This window comes from Ranitomeya variabilis, chromosome 2 (assembly GCF_051348905.1).
Source record: "Ranitomeya variabilis isolate aRanVar5 chromosome 2, aRanVar5.hap1, whole genome shotgun sequence".
NCBI lineage: Eukaryota > Metazoa > Chordata > Amphibia > Anura > Dendrobatidae > Ranitomeya > Ranitomeya variabilis.
Window position 1 is genome coordinate 818759850 of NC_135233.1, and position 24894 is coordinate 818784743.

The 24894-nt window shown below is 40.5% G+C and overlaps 1 protein-coding gene across 1 annotated transcript in view; it reads left to right on the top strand.

Moving 5' to 3' along the window:
- The window catches only part of DST (dystonin), a 745723-nt gene that overhangs the window by 543673 nt on the left and 177156 nt on the right, over positions 1–24894 (top strand). The window contains exons 43-55 of the mRNA XM_077290007.1: positions 4428–4661; positions 7164–7316; positions 11772–12005; positions 12520–12801; positions 13156–13698; positions 15062–15238; positions 16168–16285; positions 17252–17460; positions 18591–18908; positions 19739–19905; positions 21444–21600; positions 22265–22391; positions 22724–22783. Of these exons, the coding sequence (XP_077146122.1) occupies positions 4428–4661; positions 7164–7316; positions 11772–12005; positions 12520–12801; positions 13156–13698; positions 15062–15238; positions 16168–16285; positions 17252–17460; positions 18591–18908; positions 19739–19905; positions 21444–21600; positions 22265–22391; positions 22724–22783 (2779 nt within the window). The remainder of the gene's footprint in view (positions 1–4427; positions 4662–7163; positions 7317–11771; positions 12006–12519; positions 12802–13155; positions 13699–15061; positions 15239–16167; positions 16286–17251; positions 17461–18590; positions 18909–19738; positions 19906–21443; positions 21601–22264; positions 22392–22723; positions 22784–24894) is intronic.

Genomic DNA, 24894 nt, shown 5'->3' on the forward strand with positions numbered 1-24894 from the left:
GAGGATCTCAGGGAAGCACGCAGGGAGCCCCCTCCCTGCGCGATGCTTCCCTATGCCGGCGAAACGCTGCAATCACGTTTGATCGCAGTGTTCCGGGGGTTAATGTGCCAGGAGCGGTCCGTGACCACTCCTGGCACATAGTGCCAGATGTCAGCTGTGATAGTCAGCTGACACGGCCCGCGATCAGCCATGCTCCCCCGTGAGCGCGGCTGATCGCGTTAGACGTACTATCCCGTCGGTGGTCATACGGGCCCATACCAACTCGACGGTCAGAAGGGGGTTAATGTAAATAGCACCGTTAGAAATATATTTTAAGCATACTTCGAGATTGTCAAAGAAATGGTTTAATGACAATAAAGTAGAGGTGCTGGATTGGCCCTCACATTCCTCAGACCTCAACCCAATCGAACACTTCAGGGTAGAGTTGAAGAAAAATCAGTATACATATACCCAAGTGAGTCAACTAGTATGCCCCGACTTTGGGAACGTGTAGAACAGATGTAGGATCAGATTTCGGTAGAGATATACTTTGATCTGATCAAGAACGTGCCCAGAAAGATTCAGGCAGTGTTGAAAGCCATAGGTGAAGTTATAAAATACTTAAAAAATAATTAAAATTTTGATTTTTAGGAGTAAAATCTGCAGAACTAATCATACCCTAAGTGGTTGCAAGTCAAATTTCCCCAGGTGACCCAAATTTACTAAAGTCACCCAGGTGTGACCCAGTCGTATGCACCCCCACTGATTTACTGGGCTGTGGTTGGCATTTCACCGCATGTCACAGCCCAGTATCCTGTGCATGCTTACAGCCAATGAAAGCAGAGCAGAGAGGGAAAGTGAACACTGGATACTGGGCTGTGATATGCAGTGAAATGCCGCCGACAGCCCAGTCAATCCGGAAGGGGGGGGTGCTTAAGACTGGTTCATGCCTGGGTGAATCCTCTTTAAGCAAATTGAAGATGAAATGATCTCTAAAAGGCCTAAAGTTAAAGATGACACTTTTCCTTTGTATTTAATGCAAAAAAATAATATACTGTCACTTTTTACATATTCCGAAAAGGAAAGTGGGCTGATGCAAAAGTGTGGGCACCCTTGGAGATTTGTATGCTCGGAATAACTTTGACCAAGGTTTCAATCTTTATTTAGCCTGTTAGGGTTATGGCTTGTTCACTATCATCATTAAGAAAGGCTAGGTGATGCAAATTTCATAGCTTTATAAAAAGCCAGCCTCTTTTAACCTTGTGCCAAAGAACACCAGCCATGGGTTCTTCTAAGCAGCAGCCTAGCATTTTGAAAATGAAAATGCTCGAGGTCCACAAAGCAGTAGAAGGCTATAAGAAGATAGCAAAGTGTTTTCAAATTGACTAATCAAAATTTCAGTGAGAGCTGGTCGTAGGATTGCTAGAGTGGCAAAATCGTAACCCACACTTGACTGCAAAAGACCTTCAGAAAGATTTAGCAGACTCTGGAGTTGTGGTACATTGTTCTGATGCGCAATATGGCCTTCATGGAAAAGTCATTAGAAGAAAGGCTCTCCTGTGTCCTCACCATAAAATTCAGAGTCAGACGTATGCGAAAGAACATCTAAACAAGACTGATGCATTTTGGAAACAAGTCCTGTGGACCGATGAAGTTAAAATAGAACTATTTGAACACAGTGATCAAAGATATGTATGGAGAAAAAAGGGCAAAGATTTCAGGAAAAGAACATTCCGACAACCATTAAGCATGTGGTTAGATAAATCATACTCTGGGGTTGTGTTGCAGCCAAATCCATGGAGAACATTTCACGGGTAGTGGGAAGAATGGATTCAATGAAATTTCAACAAATTATTGCTGCAAACATAACACTATCTGTAAAAACAGAAGTTGAAAAGAGGATGGCTTCTACAAATGGATAATGATACTAAAAACACGTCAAAATCCACAATAGACTACCTCTAAAGGCGCAAGCTGAAGGTTTTACAATGGTCCTCACAGTCCCCTGATCTGAACAACATTAAAAATCTGTGGCTAGACCTCAAAATTATAGGGCATGCAAGACGACTCAGGAACCTCACAGAACTAGCAGAATTTTCCAAGGAAGAATGGATGAAAATCCTTCAAACAAGAATTGAAAAACTCTTGGTTGGCTACATAAAATGTTTACAAGCTGTGGTCCTTGCAAAATGGGGTGCTACTAGGTACTATTCATGCAAGGTGCTCAAACTTTTGCATCAGCCCATTTTCCTTTTCATAATATTTAAAATGTAAAAAATGACTATATATATATATTTATAATATTTTTTTTTACTAAAATGCAAAGGAAATGTGTCATCTTTAATTTTAGCCCTTTTAGAGATCATTTCAACTTTAACTTGTTTAACTGTTCACAATAACAGTAATTTTGTCCAGGGCTGCCCAAACTGTTACATGCCACTTTATAAATAATCTGTAGATTATCTATCCATCTATCTATCTATCTATCTATCTATCTATCTATCTATCTATCTACCTATCTACCTACCTAAGTCCAAAAAATGGAGGCAGCACACCATTCATAGTTGAAGTTAAGAGGTGCTTAATTTTAATAGCCCATCACAGCGACGTTTCGGCTCATGTTGATTCTTTCTCAAGCAACACAGTAGACAGTTCCTGGAACCGGGGCAACTTTAGTCACTGGAAGGACATAAGAACTCCCAACGGAAGCCTCCACATCATCAGAATGGATGGCAGCCATTCAGCCATTCGACCAGGATGGGCAAAAATAAATTAATGAACAAGGCGATCCAATATATAAGAACTTCATGTATAGGGTAAGTCATGAACCATGATCCTTGAAAAAATTCTTTCATTTTCACAGCTTATCTAGAAAGAAGAAAAAATTAATACCACTATTTTTTTAACTTGTCCTAGTGATTTTGTAATTTATCTCTTGGAGTGTCCTTGTAAATTATGGTATGTGGGTGAAACCACATGAGATTTTATAACCCGTATAAATCACCACAGATATACAATAAGAAAGAAAAAAAATGAATTTGCCGGTTCCTAAACATTTTGTAGAATATGGCCACACAGAAAAAAATATGAAATTTCAGATAATTGATCACATACCCACATTGAGACAGGGAGTGACAGGATTAAGCTTTGATGATGTGGAGGCTTCCGTTGGGCATTCTTATGTTCTTCCAGTGACCAAAATGGCGCCGGTTCCAGGAGTTGAGTCCCGCGCCCGCGGGTTTAAACGTACTTCTGGCAATGTGATCTGCGATCTTACGGCAATGCGATCCGGTATCGGGGCCCGCACATGTGAATATAGAATGGGGTGAGCCATGAAATTGATTTATGTTATTCAGCTGTGTATAAATTGCTAATTAATGTTTGATCAGTTCCTGTATGTTAATCTTTATATATGTCATTGCACTGCACTTTGATGTACTTGTGTCCAATTTGGTCTCTTATGCACTTTATGTATGTCATTTCTTATGAATTGTCATACATTTTTTTGTCTAATTAATATTAAGCACGTTCAATTGTCTGTATACCATAAATATCTTGTTTGTGCACTACTGTGTTGCTTGAGAAAGGCTCAACATAAGCCGAAACGTCGCTGTGATGGGCTATTAAAATTAAGCACCTCTAACTTCAACTATGAATGGTGTGCTGCCTCCATTTTTTAGACTTCTGTAATAAGGTTTGGTACGTGCCTGGCGGCCTTGCACCTTAATTATGATTTTTTTTGTGCTGCTCTTAATCTTTTTTGTTTTTAATCTATCTATCTATCTATCTATCTATCTATCTATCTATCTATCTATCTATCTATCTATCTATCTATCTATCTATCTATCTATCTATTTTGTCCAACTAAACAATGCCACAAATGCTATTTTGGATTATCTCTAAAAATAAAACTAATAAATTAATGAAAAAGTGAAAAAAGTCCTCACAAAGCTCTTTTTTTTGCAAAAATCGAAACAATCTGTGTTCCAGAATTAAAGGCCAAAAAAGTCTGTTTTCTTTCTTTTTTTTTTTTTTTTTCATTTAAAATGATTCTTATGAGCAATAGTAACAAAGAAAAAAATCTAAATATTTGGTATTCTCTTTATCTTATTAACCTGCAGGATAAAGTTACCATGTCAGTTTGCTTGAATGGTCTAAAAATGGTGCCTTTTTTCTTTATTTCAGTTTATTGCACTTACCAAAAACATAAAAATAAACCATCACACAGTTGACCAAAATAAGCCTGGTCCCTAAGGTGTTAATATTGATACATATCAAAGGGATTCATGTTACTCTGCTTTTTAAAAGGATTTCATATGAAATTTTATGACTTTTTTAATTTTTCCTAGTGTTTAGTTTTGATCCCCAATTTTATAGTAATATCATAGTGTTTTATATGTTTTCTAAGGATATTCTTTAATGCTACAGCCATGTTTTTTGCCACACAGGCTCTCAGCAATGACGTTTCGGGACAGAAGGTAGAGCTGGAGGCCACGGCTTTTGATGTCCAGTTCTTTATATCAGAACATGCCCAGGATCTTTCACCAAATCAGAGCAAGGAGCTTTTACGATCACTGAATGCGACACAGAAGCGGTTTCAGGAGGCTAAAAAATGGATCTCTTCACATATGGAGGCTTTAGAAAGTCGCCTGCTGGCCGCTCAAGACCTGAATGAGCAGAAGGTTTGACTACTGGTGCATGTGGCGCTTGCTCATAGCGGTTTGGAATTTACTTTTTGTACTTCTTTCGTAGCAGAAGCATAACTCATGTTTTCTATAGCTAAACAGTGCTTGTTTTGTGTTGCTTGCAGTAGTTGGTTTGTACCTTCAGCCAAAAAATGTTCTCCTTTTAGCTGGTCTATGTTGTTGTATTTATTTATTAGGCTATGTTCACATCACGTCAGTGGCTCCATCAGGGCTTATGTCTGAAGTCCTGGGAAACAGGACTTGGGCCTATCAGCCGACGGAGACTTTAATGAAGCCATGGTCAACTGCATTTTCTTGCTTTTCTCAAATAGGCGAGTACTGCTGAAAGTGATATCCGATATATCACGCAATGACTCCATCTCCTTCATTAAAGACAGTGGCCCCACCACAGCATTATTCAGGGCGTCATGCGTAAGCCATGATGGAGCCAATGGCGTGGCTAAGACATGATGTGAATATAGCCTAAGGGACCTTGTTATTTAGAAGTAAGTTCAACTTTTATTGAAATCTACGTATACACACAAGCCCTCTGCAGTTTGTAAGCATTTATTTTTCTATGGTCATGTGCAGACCACATGTTTTTCAGGTTTGTGGCTCTGTCTATCTTGTTTTTCAAGAGTAAGATGTTTGCGGAAACGCCAGTGTTTTTATTCCTGAGGCGTCTTTATTAACATTTTTTGTTGTTTTTGTTATTTTCTTTGTGCTTTTCAACCTTTTTTGAGCATTCTTACATCATTTTTGGAACTTTTTTAACTAGTATTTTCCAGATCTTTTTTTTTTTTTCAAAATCCACAACAATGAAGAAACCTCTAGTTTTCAAAACTTCAAGGTGTCGTCACTGCAAAAGATACCTGAATAATGGTCAGCTCATTTTTTGGAAACCTGAAAAGGAAAAGACAATCCAAAAACTGAACAATAGAACAGCAAGTTGTTTTTACATAAAAATACTTGTGTTCATTTTTTGGAGCGTTTCTTTAGCATTTCTTCAGGTGGTTTTCAGAGCAGAATCTGCACATACCCTATAGCTCCCCATAAAGTCAGTACATGAGGAGCTGATTTCAATTGTGGCAATGTTAAACTGTTATAGGCAATTAAAGGGGTTTTCCCTCTAATAAAGTTCATTTTAATGAATAGATCTTGGAATAAAAATAATTTGCACAATTTGATGTGTTTAAAAAAATGTTCCTGTGCTGAGACAATCTTATTAATGTGCCCATGCTGTGTGCTGTGTAATGGCTGTGTCTGACCGTGCAGGAACATGGTGTGATCATACCACAGCTCCTGGGCAGGGGAGGACACAAAAGAGAGTGTACAGATATTACTGCACGGGATCACTGCTGATTCTTTCTGTGAAGTAAATGTTTCACCTCACAGAAAGAATCTGCTGTGATCCTGTTCTGTAATGTCTGTATACCCTTTTGCCTTCTCCTTTGCCCAGGAGCTGTGGTATGTGCAGACCATGGTCCTGCACAGTAAGGCTACTTTCACACTAGCGTCGTACGACGCACGTCGCAATGCGACGTGGCGACGTACCGACGCATACTGTGAAAGCACCGCACAACGGGGGCAGCGGATGCAGTTTTTCAACGCATCCGCTGCCCCATTGTGAGCTCCAGGGAGGAGGGGGCGGAGTTCCTGCCGCGCATGCGCGGTCGGAAATCCTGGACACGACGCACCAAAAAACGTTACATGCAACGTTTTTTTGTGCCGACGGTCCCACGCAACACGACGCAACCGTCGCGCGACGGTTGCGACGTGTGGCAATGCGTCGCAATGCATCGCTAATGTTAGTCTATGGAGAAAAAACGCATCCTGCAAGCAATTTTTTCTCCAAAATGACGCATTGCGACATGCGTCGTACGACGCTAGTGTGAAAGAGGCCTAAGACAGCCATTGCACAGTACACAGCAGGGGCACATTGATAAGATTGTCTCAGCACAGGAACATTTTTTTAAAATACATCCAATTGTGGAAATTATTATTGAACGATCTATTGATTAAAATGTTGATTAAAATTTTGTTCTTGGTAAAACCCCTTCAAGTCCCTAATAGGAAAAAGGAGGTAACTGTTGGAGAGGGATCATTAATATATTCAGCCAAGCTTATAGAACATAGTCTTTTGCATCCTGTTTAAATGTACATCTTGCTTTAACATCCATATTTCAGTACTAACATCTGTTTGATATGTCTTTTTCTGCATCATTATTAACACAGGTTCCCGGATGGAGAGACACTGGGATCATCAGCGCAGTTGAACCGTCTACTTTAACTTGTGCATGGTCAGGCTTTGAAATCTCTCTCACCTTATGTGTTTGCAATTCTTTGAGATGAACGCCATGTTTTCTTCTTCTACACTGCAGTCACCTTGCTGAGCCTTGATCCACTGTGACCATGTTTACAGCACACTGTCATTTGTGACTTTTATCTGCTGCTCTTGTCCAATGGAGCTTCATTCTTGACCTTATTTCATTACTGCAGGACGCTGAAGTGCAACTACAGGAGCACAAAGATAAGCTGCAGGAAATCGGTGACCTGCTCACCCAGACAGAGAACCGGCTTATTGGCCACCAAGACACGTTATCTGCTCGGGACAACCCTGCTGATCTGCAGCATTGCCAGGCTGAGTACGAGGTACGGGATTGTGTTGTATCTGAAATGCGTCATCATATTAACCCCTTCATGATGCATCCAATTTCCTTTTTTGCATTTTCGTTTTTTCGTCCTCTTCTTCCCAGAGCCAAAACTTTTTTTTTCTTATGTCCACGTAGACACATGAGGGCTTGTTTTTTTGCAGGATGAGTTGTACTTTTGAATTTAACTACATGGTGTACTGGAAAATGGGAAGAAACAAGTGGGGTGAAATTGTTCAAAAGCACAATTGTGACATTTATTTGGGGAATTGATTTTACAATGGGCATTTTTTGTTAAAAGTGACCTTGCATTAAAATTCTGCTCATCAGTAAGATTACAGTAATGCCAAATATGTCCAGTTTTTTGTGTTATTTTAGTGGTGAAAAAAATCAGAAGTATGCAAAAAGAATTTTTGGGGTTGTGCCGATATTTTCTGAGATCTGTCATAGCAACCCATTGGCGACCAGCGTTCTTTTCACGGGGGCAAAAATGAGGAATTTAAATGGCATGCCGCATGTTGGATGCGACTGTCAGAGTTTGACAGCAGCATTTAGCAAGTTAACAATTGTTAGAGGCAGGTCCTACCTGTAATGCACAGCCATGATCTGCTGGGTATGGAGCAGGCTCAACCTGTGAGCCCGCTCCATACACCCACTCTGACTTGCGCATGTCTTGAAGGGATTAAAAGGGGTAAAATATTAGGCAGAGGGTCTAATCTCTGTGTGTAATGTACACACTGTCAGGGCGCAGTCAGACGGCCATACAAATCAGACCAAGATCGAACCGCAGTGCTGAAATTAGCTGCTACTCTCATGACCCAAATGTGATAGCTGCATAGAGATATATGAAATTGTCACTCTCGGGTCAGCAGAGCCGCCGGCTAGTCTGTGCATTGCGGTCCGATCTTGACCCGATTTATACAGCTTTCTGACTGAGTCCCTAGGATTTCACACTATTTCACAGTCCCAGCGTTGTCATCACCTGCCATAGTCATATGCAATTTGCATATATTTGGTAACACGCCAAGCACTTTCTCTTCTGCTTCTGTCAATTCAGAATTTCTTTTATTGCCATCTAATATATATATATATATATATATATATATATACACAGTACAGACCAAAAGTTTGGACACACCTTCTCATTTAAAGATTTTTCTGTATTTTCATGACTATGAAAATTGTATATTCACACTGAAGGCATGAAAACTATGAATTAACACATGTGGAATTATATTCTTAACAAAAAAAGTGTGAAACAGCTGAAATTATGTCTTATATTCTAGGTTCTTCAAAGTAGCCACCTTTTGCTTTGATGACTGCATTGCACACTCTTGGCATTCTCTTGATGAGCTTCAAGAGGTAGTCACCGGGAATGGTTTTCACTTCACAGGTGTGCCCTGTCAGGTTTAATAAGTGGGATTTCTTGCCTTATAAATGGGGTTGGATACAATGGAGGATACACATCTGATAGTCCTACTGAATAGACTGTTAGAATTTGTATTATGGCAAGAAAAAAGCAGCTAAGTAAAGAAAAACGAGTGGCCATCATTACTTTAAGACATGAAGGTCAGTCAGTCCGAAAAATTGGGAAAACTTTGAAAGTGTCCCCAAGTGCAGTTGCAAAAACCATCAAGCGCTACAAAGAAACTGGCTCACATGAGGACCGCCCCAGGAAAGGAAGACCAAGAGTTACTTCTGCTTCTGAGGATAAGTTTATCCGAATCACCAGCCTCAGAAATCGCAGGTTAACAGCAGCTCAGATTAGAGACCAGGTCAATGCCACACAGAGTTCTAGCAGCAGACACATCTCTACAACAACTGTTAAGAGGAGACTTTGTGCAGCAGGCCTTCATGGTAAAATAGCTGCTAGGAAACCACTGCTAAGGACAGGCAACAAGCAGAAGAGACTTGTTTGGGCTAAAGAACACAAGGAATGGACATTAGACCAGTGGAAATCTGTGCTTTGGTCCAAATTTGAGATCTTTGGTTCGAACCACCATGTCTTTGTGCGACGCAGAAAAGGTGAACGGATGGACTCTACATGCCTGGTTCCCACCGTAAAGCGAGGAGGAGGTGTGATGGTGTGGGGGTGCTTTGCTGATGACACTGTTGGGGATTTATTCAAAATTGAAGGCATACTGAACCAGCATGGCTACCACAGCATCTTGCAGCGGCATGCTATTCCATCCGGTTTGCTTTTAGTTGGACCATCATTTATTTTCAACAGGACAATGACCCCAAACACACCTCCAGGCTGTGTAAGGGCTATTTGACCAAGAAGGAGAGTGATGGGGTGCTACGCCAGATGACCTGGCCTCCGTAGTCACCAGACCTGAACCCAATCGAGATGGTTTGGGGTGAGCCGGACTGCAGAGTGAAGGCAAAAGGGCCAACAAGTGCTAAGCATCGCTGGGAACTCCTTCAAGATTGTTGGAAGACTATTTCCGGTGACTACCTCTTGAAGCTCATGAAGAGAATGCCAAGAGTGTGCAAAGCAGCCATCAAAGCAAAAGGTGGCTACTTTGAAGAACCTAGAATATAAGACATATTTTCAGTCGTTTCACACTTTTTTGTTAAGTATATAATTCCACTTGTGTTAATTCATAGTCTTGATGCCTTCAGTGTGAATTTACAATTTTCATAGTCATGAAAATACAGAAAAATCCTTAATTGAGGAGGTGTGTCCACACTTTTGGTCGGTACTGTGTGTATATATATATATATATATATATATATATATATATATATATATATATATATATATAATAATTAACTTTTCAAATAGTCTTAAGTATAAAATCTACGATCGATGTCTACAGCTTTTATGCTTAGGAAAATAGCAGTCAGCTTCCAGCAGGTGATGAGGTTCAAAACATGTTTACATATTCTGCCATACAAAGGATGCGACCTTTCTACCTGTCACAGGTCTTTTTCAAGCACACTTCTGCTGTGACAGATCGGCACATTGCATCTTTTGTATGACAGAATAAATATGTTGAAGCTCATCACCTGCTGGACGCTGTCTACCATTTTCCTTTGCATGCTTTGTCCAAGTGGGTTCATGGAATTTGGACCTTGCGTCTTCATACAGGAGAATGTCCTGATCTGTTCATTTGTCCTTATCCCTATATGAGCTAATCCTATACATTTCCAAAGACTGTAATGCAGTCCTCTGTTTGGCTTTGTGCACATGCAACTTTTAGACACTGGTGCAGCAGGTGACTTTTTCAAGCCAACACTGGTAGTCATTTTCCTGACACTGCTTCGGCTATTGTTATTTCGTCATTGTTGTGGTGGCTTTGCTGCCGGTGTCCTTTACTCTATACTGTGAAGAATGAACATACTACTTCTGTAGCGTCTGCCGCTGCCTCCACATGCTTCCCCTCCTTCCACCATGTGAGGACGCCTGCTTTCTCACTGTCCCGGTTGCTGAAGTGTCCCCAGAAGCTGTCTCCTCTTACTCTGTGTGCGCCACACTGTGGTCCAGCAGCACACACACACAATAAAATGCCCCCAACTGTCAGCTGGTAGGCATTTAGTTATAGTGCTTCCTTGCAAAGTTGTCTCTCAGCTAGTAGCTGGCAGGCAACTTGTATATAAAGCACCCTCCCCAATAGGGAGGTGCCTGATCAAAACCTATAGTTTAGTATTAGTTGTGTTGGTGTGTGCAACTGTATATTGCAAGGTCCCCCATCCTAGTCTGTTAAGATTATTCCCGTATCCCGTGTTCCCGTTATCCTAGTATAGTTTGCCCGTGTTTCTGTGACCGTTTCAGTGGTATACTAACCTCAAAACCTCATCTGTGCTACCTATAGCCAATCTCTTGGTCCTGGTGTGGCCATTTTTGGGGTGCCTGGAATCCGCCTGAAAAAGACATTGCATGCTTATACAAACTAGTTTTGTATAGTCTGATTCTCTAATCATATTGCTTGTTTTGTAAAGCTCTGATAAAAGCTATATGTGATGCAAATCTGGAAGGCATATGCATTTGTATCATGAGTGTAATACCTGTACTTCCTATGGACCACACTTCCAGTTAGAAGACCACAGATAATTAAAACCATATTTACCTGCAAATTAGCACAATGGCACAGGTAAATACTGATTTTCTTCTGTGGCAGTCACTAGCATGTACCTAGAAATATGGATCCATGCGTTGTCTGTATGGTCAGGACCCAGGCTCAGTACCTCCCACCACAATACCATCTGCTTACAACCTAGGGCTATAGTGTGGTGGTATTTTTCATTGTCTTATGTAAAGGCTTAGGAAGTAAAATTTGTTTTTGCAGTATGACCTTGTATAGAGGGGGTGTTGGTTTCACCCGATTATTTGGAAAGATCTCCTTTTTTGAGTAAGAAGGTGTGAATTTTAACAATGCCAGATTGAGTTACTCATAATGCAGAAAATGGTAAGTCTTTTGCTCCAGTTGATTTATTTTTCATGCATTTGTAGGAGTTACAGAAAGATGTGCAAGCCGGCGCCAGTGAACTTGCAGAGATTGTGAAGAACACAGAAAAATTCCTCTTGGAGTATGGAGATAAACTTTCCTCAGAAGAAAAATGTATAATTGAGCAGAAACTGAAAGAGGCGAGAGCTAAGTTTGATCTCCTCCGTAAGAAAGCAGAGCAATCCAAAAAGGAACTTGAAAAGGCAGTCACTACAGCCATCAAGACAGAAACAGAAAAGGTTCCTGACTTGTATTACTTATATTATCTAGAAACTGCATATGGTCCAACATAAAATCCCATAATTGAGGAAGGTTTCCAGTGTTCATACCCATGTCACAGCTGTCCCTATGCATGTACAGCTGTTATCCTATGGTACCGTGCCCATGTTTGATTTTTTTCTTGGACAGAGACGGTCCAGGGAAAAAATTGGAGCATGCCCCAGCTTGATCCGATGTTTGGATCGCACTCAGCCATGTAAGTCAATGTGTCCGGGGAAATCATAGGACTGCACTCGGATGACACCTAAGTGTGATTTCCGTGGACTGACAGAATGGAGAAGGAGCACAATTTTTTTCTCTCCATCTTCTCCACATCCAAGAGAATCTGATCACACTATGATCATCGTTTGATCTGTGTGTGATCTGCATTATCAACCCAATTTTTTCAGATGAGAAAACATACGGTCACCTGCACCGAGCCTTAGACTTAGTATTGATTGCTGAATTCAACCCTCCAATGTTTTTTCTCTGTAGTCCGCTGCTGTTGAACAACTGGAAGAAAGCAAAAACAAAATCGAAAGCCTGCTGGATTGGCTGTCACATGTGGATGACGAAGGGGAGAATGGAAACCACCAGAAGAAATCTGACATTAAGCAAAATGGAACACATCACAAAAACAGTGAGATACAATCTATACTGGACGGAGTGCAAGAGGTTAATGGTAATCTGATTGTGTGCGATGGGAAATCTGATGTGAGGAACGTCCAGGAACAGCCTAAAGAAGAAGACTTAAATAGCCAGTATCAAAAAGTGAAGGTACAATAAGGAGATGGTTGTGTTTGAAGATCTACTTGCTGTTTTGCTTTCATATGTTAGAAAAGCTTGGCTGTGATGTATTGTATACGTTCCATAAGGGTATCGAAAAAATATGCGGGACGACAGCCTTAATGCATGTTCACATTACACATTACACAATCTGCAGTTGAAATATCCCATCAATAACAGTAAACCCAACTGAAAACCTTAAAAAGTCATGCAGTATCGGCGAGGGAGGCTGCCCCTATGCTTTAATATCAAAGGACACAGCTCAGATTAACATAGATCTGCAACATGACCAGCCTTCAAATGCAGAGTTTGTTTCAACTATTAATTATGTTTTATTGTCTGCAGGCCCAGCATGAAAAAATCGTGTCTCAGCATCAGGCAGTAATTATAGCCACCCAATCCGCACAAGCTCTACTTGAGAAGCAAGGCCGCCATCTGACACCTGAAGAGAAGGAAAAGCTCCAGAAAAACATCGAAGCCTTACAAGCCCAGTATGAGTCAACATTGTGTGACTCTGAGCGGAAAATGAAGATGATCCAAACAGTTCAAGAGGAGCTAGAAAAGTTCACGGCTGACTACACTGAGTTTGAGAATTGGCTTCAAGACTCGAAACATGAACTAGGACATTTGGAAAGTGGAGCTGAGGACTTTGCAGATCTCATGACTAAGCTGCAAAGGCAAAAAAGTTTCTCCGAGGATGTGATTTCCCATAAAGGAGACTTGCGTTATATCACCATATCTGGCCAGAGGGTGCTAGATGCTGCAAGATCCTGCAGTAAAGATGACGTGGTGGAAGACAACAATAATATTAGTACAATGGAAACTTGTAAGATGGTGCAAAGCAAATTAGACATGGCTTCAGAAAACTACAAGTCTTTACATGCAGAGGTAATTAACAGTATCTTCAGATCATTCCTCCAGAGTACACATGTGCTGTCATTGTTTTGGTTTTCTACTAAGTTGTTGTGTCCCATCAAAGAAGGGCATCATTTAGTAAGTGATTAAAGGGGTTTTCTGGGCTAGGTACATGTGACATCATGCCATGTCAGCTAGTCAAAAAAAGAGCTACGGATGCCTGAAGTTAGGAGGCGGTTTTCTGGGCTCCTATCCACCGGCCAGGGATTACTGACTTAACCGCTGAACTGGGTCCTGTGAATCAATTTGCACCCACTCTAGTTATAACCTCTTGTGCTCTAGGGCATTGCAAACAAGTAAAGGGAACCTGTCATTAGAAGAAACACTATTAACCTGCTGATGTGGGGCAAATCTACAAGTTAATAGCCTTATTATGCTGCCCGGTGCCCGGCGCATGCACGTAGCCGAACGCTTCGTGGAGAAAATTAACTTTATTTCCCTCGGGCAACGTTCCAGTTTCAGTCATGGAGACGGCGGCAAAGCGGTTTCAGTCACTGCTCTGATAATACAGATCGGTGGCTGGAACCATGCTCCCCGACACTGGCTGACACTGGCTTTGCATTGAGGCCGGCTATCAGTCAGGTCCGGGGGGCGGTTTCAGTCACAGGTGTGGGCCAAGCATACAGAGCAAAGGCTGTAACTACCCCCCCCCAGCCTAGACTGGCAGCCGGCCTCAATGTAGAGCCAGTGTCAGTCAGGGCCAGGGGCGTTGTTACAGCTGCCACTCTGTATACTCAGAGTGTGACTGAACCAACGCCCCCTGGGACTGAAATGGGAACGCTGCTGGGGAGAATAAAGGTAATTTTCTCCCTGCAGCGTTGGGCTACGTGTAGTATAATAGCGCTATTATCCTGCAGATTAACCCCATATCTACAGCTTAATAGTTTTTTTCTGGTGACCGGTTCCTTTTAATGTCACTGAGTTAGTTCCAACATCCCTGGTGGGCTTGGGTGGGGAAGGTGGTAAAGTTAGAATCTTGGTTGTCCAGTGCAGTGAATGGGTTATCAACATGGCTTGTGATCTAGGGCTGTGAGGGAATTAGTTTTAATATCCCTGGTGATCAAGGGCAATGAGATGGTAAATGCACGGATCCCTGTAATATTCTGAACTGGCTGTATTTAGCTTTCTACTATTCCCTGATCATAAAGATGTGTGTCGGAAGAGGATCGTCCAGCTCTAACTGTAAGGCTGCACAGTTCCCTCTGTGGAATCATTCATGTCTATCCATACAGCTTGCAGAATATTTAATAAAACACCTGGTGGAAGGAAGATATAAAGCTGCTCCTTCTAATAAAGTACGGCCATTTTAGTATTGACTGTGCTTTCTCCTGTTTAGTGTAATATACTTGGGAACAACCTGAAGGACTTAGTAGATAAATACGAGCACTATAAAGAAGCATCTTGTGGACTACTGTCTGGTCTCCAGAAGTCAGAAACGACTGTGCAGAAAAGGTTGGCGGAACCCATTGCTGCGGACACCAGGAATCTGCAGAGACAGATAGAAGACACCAAGGTACTTTATATATATCTCCTTTATTATAATTGCTTGTATAAACCAGCACGTATTATATTAGGTTGTGTTCACATGTTGACGTGTTGGCTGGAAAAGAAGAAAAAAAAATGCGGCCACAGTGTGTACACTTTTCATCAGCTGACCACAAATGATGTCATTTTCCAACTGGTAAACTAGTAAATGTAAAGAAAAGTGCTCTGGCCAGCTACTTTCAAGTGATATTATGAAATATTATGATTTGCCTGTGATCAGCTGATTTTTATTTGAATTAGCTGTAGGTTACTACAAATAAATTACCTTTCTAACGTAGTTGTATTAAATATCCTCTTCCTTTTTACCCTTGAGGTCTCCGCTTACTGGTTTCAACATTGCAGCCATTGCTTATCCCTTGCACAGTTTATTCCCTCCCGAACCTCTTCCTTTTATAATACATGTAACGGTGCATTTTATATATAATTTTTTTTCTAAAACCGAGTCCGGGTTGGTCAAAGAATTAAAAAAAAATCTTTACCTAAGTGAGTGATCCCCCTCAGCTCCTCTGTAATGCAGCTTGGGTTACGTGCCAGTCTCCTTGCATCCGTGGACAGTATGTCGCTGCTGCAGCCAATCAATGGCCATGAACAACCCTATTCATTTTGCTCTATGTACTTTGCAGGTAGAGAAAGAAGCAATATCCAAGACATCACAGCTGTTTACATGTGAATGAATGAATGGGGAGCTCAGAGAGCATGACAGCATCAGTATATAGTTAGACCATTAGTTCACACATTTTCCTATACAGCTGCTTTTCTCATAAATTCATTTTCATTCTCAGCTATACTCTATATCAATTGTGAAGTGAGCTACCCATTAATAAAAAAAAAAATCTTATTCATTTTTTTCTCATTCATTTTCTGCTACTTTTTTAGCTTTTCTTCTCTTTTTTTCAGTTGCTCTGTGAACAGTTATCCATTCACCAGGTCGGTGTGGAAAAACTTAAGAAATCTGCAGAAGGACTTCTGAACAGTATCATGCTGCTAAATAAAGATGAGATACAAAAACCACTTGGTATTTAGTCCAATATTGTCTTTTCTTATTATCAAGATTAACCCTTATTGTGAATAATACCATTAGATTTGGAATAATGTCCAGGCCTTTTTAAAATCTCTGTTTTCCCAGTATAATGTCTTGTGGTTGGGCAAGTCAGCGTTTTAGTAATAAAGAATTTTTTGTTACACTGATGATAGAATCACCGTTACGTCACATGTAAAGAATATTGTGACAATTCTTTTTATTGACATTATATAGATTTGTTCTTATTAAAGGAATTGCTCCTATATGTGTTTAAAAGTGAAATGAATACATCATGGTAATATACTTTTATGTGTCACGTGAGCCCCATTCCAAGCGCCTCCACTTTTGGCTTCACCTTGCAGAAGGGCTGGCTATGGGACTCTTTTAAGTGGCTAAGCCAATCCCTTTTCTGTCATAGGTGATGCATACACAAAATAAGCCTTTCAATCCCTGACCACAAGAGGAGAGGAAGCTCTCTTCAGAGTCAAGGCACAGCCAGAAGTGGTGGTGGCATGACCCGAGACCGGGGCTGCATGTGGGACCTCATTAGATCTTTCTTCTTCAAAGCGTACTGTATAAAGTTGTATTTTTTCCCATACCAGCATTCAGAATTTAAAATGATTTACTTTTAAGAAACACCCACAGGAGCAAACTCCCTTTTGGGTATGATTTAGGCTAACTTTCTTCCCTTTTTGTGATCTGGTTCCTGGGATTTTCTTTGCACTATAAGGAATGTTGTCTAAACCAAATATTTCTGATGCATATTTTTAGCCCTTTTATATCATCTGCACAATTTTCCATAGTCGTCTGAAAGTAGTTCATGTAATTTTTCCATTAAACACAGGAATTTATATTTCACATTACACCTTTGCCCACATGTAAAGTTTGAGCCAGTTTCTGCTGACTCTTTTTCATCAGTTCAACACATTCACAATATTTTAAATTCTTTTTTTTTTCTAGATGACATAGTGGAAAGACACAATCATCTGTCTCAGTCTGTGAGTGACTGGAATGAAAGACTCCAGATAACCTTGACCCGATCACTTAGCGTTCAGGATGGTTTGGATGAAATGGTTGACTGGATGCAAAGTGTTGAAAAGGACTTAAAAGAGCATCAACAAGTGCCATTAAATTCTTCATCAATTCAGGAAATTATCTCTAAAAATAACGTAAGTGAATCTCCCGACTGCACATTAACTCGATTATTTCCCAACACAAATATGGAGAGCGGGACACATATCTGCAAGAATATTTTATTACCTAACTGGAAAGTTATTTTAAGATTTATTTTCGTGCAAAAAGTTAAATTTAACAGCTTTGAGTTTACACACAGTTTCTACTTGCCAATAGTTTACTTCATTTTTACAACTATTTTATGGCTCAAAGGAAGCAAATTTCCATTCAAATTTGCAATGTACGGTAGTAAGCCTGTAAGTTAAAAGGTTCATCTTGTGTTCTCCAGGTAAACCATTATTTCAATTAAATGGGGTTCCTCGGGAAATTAAGAGAATTTATGAATGGAAAAAAATACATTATTGTAAAACAATTCTTAAATACTTTTTATAGTTTCTTTAGTGTCGTTTTGGCTAGGGAGTAATTTTAAGAATTTTCAAAATGGCTGGCATGATTACTGAGCACAAAACTTGTCCTAAAACACACAGCCGAATGGGATGTGAGTAGAGATTGCTCTTTTGCCTCCACTAGCAATTAGCTGTGAGGAGATAAAGGAGAGAAACTAATAAAAAAAACATTTTTTTGACAAGTGGTTGTGCCATTTGCCTTCTAAATTCCATGATAGTTGTAGGAGTTAATGTGTGTATAATGAAGCTGAGATAACGTCTCAGCTGAAGGCAGGCAGCTAGGTCAAGAATCACTGCATGAAGAGTGAGGAGGATGGACTGTCAACAATATGAAAGCTGTAGGAGATGTAGGTTTCACACTGGGGGTATATCAGTAGTGACCTTTACACTATTTTAGAAAGCAGCCTCTTCCCCCCCTGCCTGCATCCCATCCCTCACCTCACAATTTCTGTCCTAGCTGCCTGTGCCTCAGCTGAGATGTCATCTAAGCTTCAATATACTTACATTCCCTCCTTACACGTAAATAAATGATTAAAAGTATTTGTTAATTTATTTATCATAATGTTTTTTTCAAGCATTAATGAACCCTATTAATGAAGTAGATTTTCAGTGGAAAGCGTAAAGCTGTAATTAGACGAATGGTGGTTGTGAATATGATTGTTACCTGCTTGTATAATTTGGCTTGTTCTGTTCTGTTCATTTCTGATGACCTTTTGAAGATGCTTGAGCAAGATATCACAAGTCACCAAAGCAGCGTCAATGCAATGAATGAAAAGGTAAAGAAGTTCATGCAGACTGCCGATTCACCCTCCGCATCCTCTCTGAAAGGAAAGATGGATAACCTGTCTGAGCGCTTCTTTAACGCTACTGAGCAAACCAGAGCACGCTCTGTGAAGATGGAAGATTTAAAGTCTAAAGTTGAACAGTTTGAGGATCTCTCTGGCAAAGTCCAGTCGTTCTTGGACACAACACTAAAAGCCCTGACGGAAGCAGATGGACCTGGAAAAGATGTGACGCAGCTATCTCGCTATATGCAGGTACCAAATGCATTTCATGACATTTGTATACTTCCATTACGTCTTTCATAGAAACCTCTAAGAAATCTTTATTCATGTCCTACATTGTTGTATAGAGTAGATGTTCTCATAATGGGGCTGTAAATAGGTTTGCCTTTTAACCTGCCTCTTTCTTCAGCAACTACGCATTTTGTCCATTTTTTTTATGTTTCCGTTTAGTAGTGTCCATTCTACTGTACATATACAAGTTGCCTAAAGGAAACATATTACTGGGGTTTTCCACTACATCGATACTGATGACCTTTCCTGAAGAGTTTCTTTCCTTTCTATATATTCAGATGCTGCAGAAAGACCCAAATTATATTTTATAAAACATTCCAAGCACGGTGAATAATTGTTTTGTAATTAAGAGCCCATATAAGCACATGTTTCTCATACATATCCAGAAAACCACTGGTGAAGCACAATTCCAGAGGAACCGACATGATGAGTCCTAAATGTCAAATAAAAAGCAACTGATTTTGCGGACACTTGTTTACCACTGAGGAGTACTGTTTGTCTTTTGGATTGATTCACATAGAAGCTTTTTTAGAAATATTTCTATAGTAAAAGGTGATCGTTGTCACTAGGAAATGTTGCGTTTACTGTTCCATTGGCTGGAGGACCCTCTTAAATCTACAGAACGGTCTCTAGAATATACAATTAATGGCCTCTTCACAAGTTTGGACCCCCCAATCGTCCATACCTTTAAAATGTTTTGGCAAAATGAAATGATTTACACAGTAAATCTGACCTTACACCTTTTCATGGAAAATATATAAGTCATCCATTCTCACATTATTCTGTGACAGGAAACAAGCAATGAGGTATTGGAGCAGAAAAAGAGCCTAGAAGAGTTACACAAGCTGGTCAATGAGTTGTGTGTGTATGCCGTTCCTGGGGACAAAGCTTTGGTTTTGGAAAAAGTGAACACTATGGTAAAACGATTTCACGATCTGGAAGAGACTGTTAAGGCAAAGTAAGTGGAAGCATGGAGTTTTTTTTATAGGTGATCTTGTCTAAAATCCTTCTCAATAATTGCTTTAGAAATGGTTGAAAAACGCTTCCTAATCTTTTGTATTGAAATCCACTCTATTGTTCAAATTATAAGTTTTTTGTAACTTTTTTTTTAGATTGTGTGCAAACAGAGTATTTTAAGTAGTATGTGGAGCAGAAACTGGGCAGAAACTCTACAATGATTCACCAAATATTAACGCTCTTCAAAAACTATGAGTTTCCACTGAGTTTGTGCTGCAAAAATTCAGCAAAAAGACTCTGTATGCCCATATTCTTACTATCTTTAAGACGGCCCCACAGAAGTTTTCCTAGGTAAAGCCGCTTTTGGAAAAATCAGCATTCATTTTCCCGAAACAGCTTTGCTGGCGGTTTTGCTGTAGTTTTTAAAATATACCAGGTGAGCGACTTATGCTACAAGCTTCTGAAAAATGAACTACGTCACAACTTCTGAACCCAGAAGATGTTAAAAGCAGTAACAGAAGACTGAAAATGTGCACAGCAATGTAGTTTTTACATTGCTGTGTAGCATGTTTATTTTTTATAGCAGGTTTGCAACACAGTTTCGGTCAGGTTCCATTTAGAATGGGTCTGAAAAAGTTACTGTGTGTACATAGCCTTTTTGTATGTGCATACAACATTGTTTTCAAGCAGAGTTGCCTGAAAAAGCTCCCCAAAAAATGGACATAATGCAGAACAACTTTGCTGTGCATATGTTCCGTCTCATGTCACTTCCTGTTACTGCTTCGGGGTTTGGGAATGGTTATAAGAAGGAACATGCACTGTTTAGAAGCTGCCTTTTTATATAGACTAACACTATCAAGTAATGAAGAGTATCAAATGTGTCTAACATAAAAAACCTCATCCAATAAAACAAAATATTTTATTAATACTTTTCTTAAAAAGGAAGTTCCATAGTGTTCTCGATCATAGACATGCTAAGTAAATCCGTGACACTCATCAATGAATCTAAGGATAACCAATGCCACATACAAACTAGGTTTTGGGGTAGGTTAGGAGGGGTGGACCCTCGATCCTTTCAATAATAATATTCCCTCATAAATAACCCTTCCTAGCCGCAGAGGTTGGCACCCTAAATGGTGCCCCAGCTCACCGTCCCACCCTGGCAGGCGCTAAGTACTACAACCCTTCACAGTAGGGAAAGATACCAAGTCAAAACACACATTTGACAGATAATATTTGGACAAAAAAAGTCGAGATAAAGTGACAATGCGTATATATTATTACACTATTATAGTGTCCCTAGAACATAGGGCCAACAGATAGGAGTCAACTAATATTGCACTGAAGACGGTATACTGTCAGTACTGAGACAACTTTCATCTTGTAATAAGCAGCCAATGTTTTACCATTTACATTGATCACATTTTGTAATAAATAGGTTATTCATATTCTGATGTGGTTATGATGAGCTCCTCTGGTGTTGAGAGATTTCAGTGATGTTGATGTTTCACTAACGTCATCTTATAATCTCATATTCAGAGAAGAAGACGTGTCATCCTGCCAAGTACAGATGGATTCTTTTCACTCTTTAGTCCATGCTCTAAAGCAATGGTTCTCCGTAGTAAACAATAAAATCCCTGCAGAAAGCCGGACACTGTGTTTGGAAGATCTCTCTAAACATTTAAGAGATATGAAGGTTAGTTCCTTCAGATTACAGATTGGTAAATGGCACTTGATGATTTACATACTTGACGAATATATATCTTTAAAGAGAATCTATCAGTAAGACTAACCCTCCAAACCGCATATATGACCATGTAGATATTTGAAAGCTAAATTCTTTGACATCTTTATACCTTTTATCTGTTGTTGCATTACCTATAAATAAATGTGTATGCATGTATGCAAATGAGGAGTATAAGTGCTTTGGGCTTTGTAGAGCACTTGCCATTCCTCTTCCTCCCAAGGTTGTTTCTCTGACTCCCAAGGTTGTCTTCCTACCCAGCACTTGCCTCTTTAGCTTAATACCTCACTGTCTCATTTCTTAGCCTGGAACCTGACATCACACAGACAGTGAGCTACCAATCAAGCTAAAGAGGCAGGTGCTATATGTGGAAACAAGCCTAGAGGCAGAGGCCCAAAAAGTTCTCTATCACAGCCAGAGTATTTAACACCTTATTTGCATGTCAATGAAAATGCTGATTTATTGATTTAATGTAGCAATAGATAGAAGATGTAAAGGTGTCTGTGGATTTAGCTTTCAGATACCTGCTTGCCTGTATAGGCAGTATTAAGGAGATGGTGATTGTTGATCTTACTGACAGATTCTCTTTTTTTCAACCTCTGTTTCACACTTTCAGAATTTACAGGAGGAGTGGACACTGAAAGGACCAGATGTGCAGAAAGTAAACAGCAAAGGGACAGCATTGTGTAGCCTTATAAGTGCTGTGACGTCACCTGCAAAGACGAGATCAGCCATTAAATCAGGTATTTATGGAACATTTGGTGAACTGTTAGTACAGTACAGTGCTACTCCACAACAAAGCTGTTGTCAAGACCCCTGCTGCAGACTTACAGCAGGAGTCTGTGCACATGTAACAGAAGGGAAGAGAGAGAGAGAGTAAGAGCGCTGCGGTGAGATTACCTGCCGGAGTGCAGGACCTGAAGCACCTGACCTCCGGGGGAGTGGACATAGGTGGGGCCCGATGCCGAATAGCGGCGAAGCCAGAGAGTAGTCTGAACGTGCCGATGTCAAGCCATGTGCTTTTTAATACTGTTGATGATGCATGTTTCTAATGTTCTGTGTCCTTGAATCATAGGTAGGAGCATAGTCAATGGATCGGGGTCATCGAATGTGAAGGAGAATTTAACCAACAAAGGTCAGTAATGCTTAATACAAGCTCATTTACAGTGGGGAAAAAAGTATCTAGTCAGGCACCAATTGTGCAAGTTCTCCCACTTATGGTGGAAAATAAGTATTTGGTCACCTAAAAACATGCAAGATTTCTGGGTCTCACAGACCTCTAACTTCTTTGTTAACCCATTCACCCCCGGAGCTTTTTTCGGTTTCGTTTTTCGCTCCCCTTATTTCCAGAGCCATAACTTTTTTATTTTTCCATCAATATGGCCATGTGAGGGCTTTTTTTTGCGGGACGAGTTGCACTTTTGAACGATACCATTGGTTTTAATATGTCGTGTAAAAGAAAACGGGAAAAAAATTCCAAGTGCGATGAAATTGCAAAAAAAGTGCAATCTCACACTTGTTTTTTTGGCTTTTTTGCTAGGTTCACTAAATGCTAAAACTAACCTGCCATTATGATTCTCCAGGTCATTACGAGTTCATAGACACCAAACATGTCTAGGTTCTCTTTTATCTAAGTGGTAAACAAAAATTCCAAAGTTTAAAAAAAAAAAAAAATTGCGCAATTTTCCAATAACGGTAGCGTCTCCAATTTTTGTGATCTGGGGTCGGGTGAGGGCTTATTTTTTGTGTACCGAGCTGACGTTTTTAATTATACCATTTTGGTGCAGATAAGTTCTTTTGATCGCCCGTTATTGCATTTTAATGCAATTTTGCGGCGACCAAAAAAGCGTAATTTTGGCGTTTTGATTTTTTTTCTCGCTACGCCATTTAGCAATCAGGTTAATCCTTTGTTTTTATTGATAGATCGGGCGATTCTGAACGCGGCGATACCAAATATGTGTAGGTTTGATTTTTTTTTTATTGTTTTATTTTGATTGGGGGCGAAAGGGGGGTGATTTGAGCTTTTATATATTTTTTATTTTTTTTATATTTTTAAACACTTTTTTTTTTACATTTTGGCATGCTTCAATAGCCTCCATAGGAGGCTAGAAGGATGCACAACTCGATCGCCTCTGCTACATAGAGGTGAAGCACAGATCACCTCTATGTAGCAGAAATGCAGGGTTGCTTTGAACGCCGACCACAGGGTGGCGCTCAAAGCAATCGGCCATCAACAACCATAGAGGTCTCAAGGAGACCTCTGTTTGTTATGGCAATGCACCGATGACCCCCGATCATGTAAGGGGGTTAGCGGTGCGAGCACTTCCGGCCGCGCGTTCGGGAGCGCTAGTTAAATGCCGCTGTCAGCGTTTGACAGCGGCATTTAACTAGTTAATGGGCGCGGGCGGATCGCAATTCTGCTCGCGCTCATTGCGCGCACATGTCAGCTGTACAAAACAACTGACATGTCGCGGCTTTGAGGTGGGCTCACCGCCGGAGCCTACCTCAAAGCAGGGGATCTGCCAGCTGATGTACTATTCCGTCAGCTGGCAGAAAGGGGTTAAGAGGCTCCTCTGTCCTCCACTCATTACCTGTAGTAATGGCACCTGTTTGAACTTATTATCAGTATAAAAAGACACCTGTCCACAACCTCAAACAGTCACAAGCCAAACTTCACTATGGTGAAGACCAAAGGGCCGTCGAAGGACACTAGAATCAAAATTGAAGCCCTGCGCCAGGCTGGGAAGTCTGAATCTGCAATAGGCAAGCAGCTTGGTGTGATGAAATCAACTGTGGGAGCAATAATAAGAAAATGGAAGACATACAAGACAACTGATATTCTCCCTCGATCTGGGGCTTCACGCAAGATCTCACCCCGTGGGGTCAAAATGATCACAAGAACAGTGAGCAAAAATCCCAGAACCACACAGGTGGACCTAGTGAATGACCTGCATAGAGCTGGGACCATTGTAACAAAGGCTACCATCAGTAACACACTACGCTGCCAGGGACTCAGATCCTGCAGTGCCAAACGTGTCCCCCTGCTTAAGCCAGTACATGTCCGGGCCCGTCTGAAGTTTGCTAGAGAGCATTTGGATTATCCAGAAGAGTATTGGGAGAATGTCATATGGCATGATGAAACCAAAGTATAACTGTTTGGTAGAAACAAAACTTGTTGTGCTTGGAGGAGACAGAATGCTGAGTTGCATCCAAACAACACCATACCTACTGTGAAGCATGGGGGTG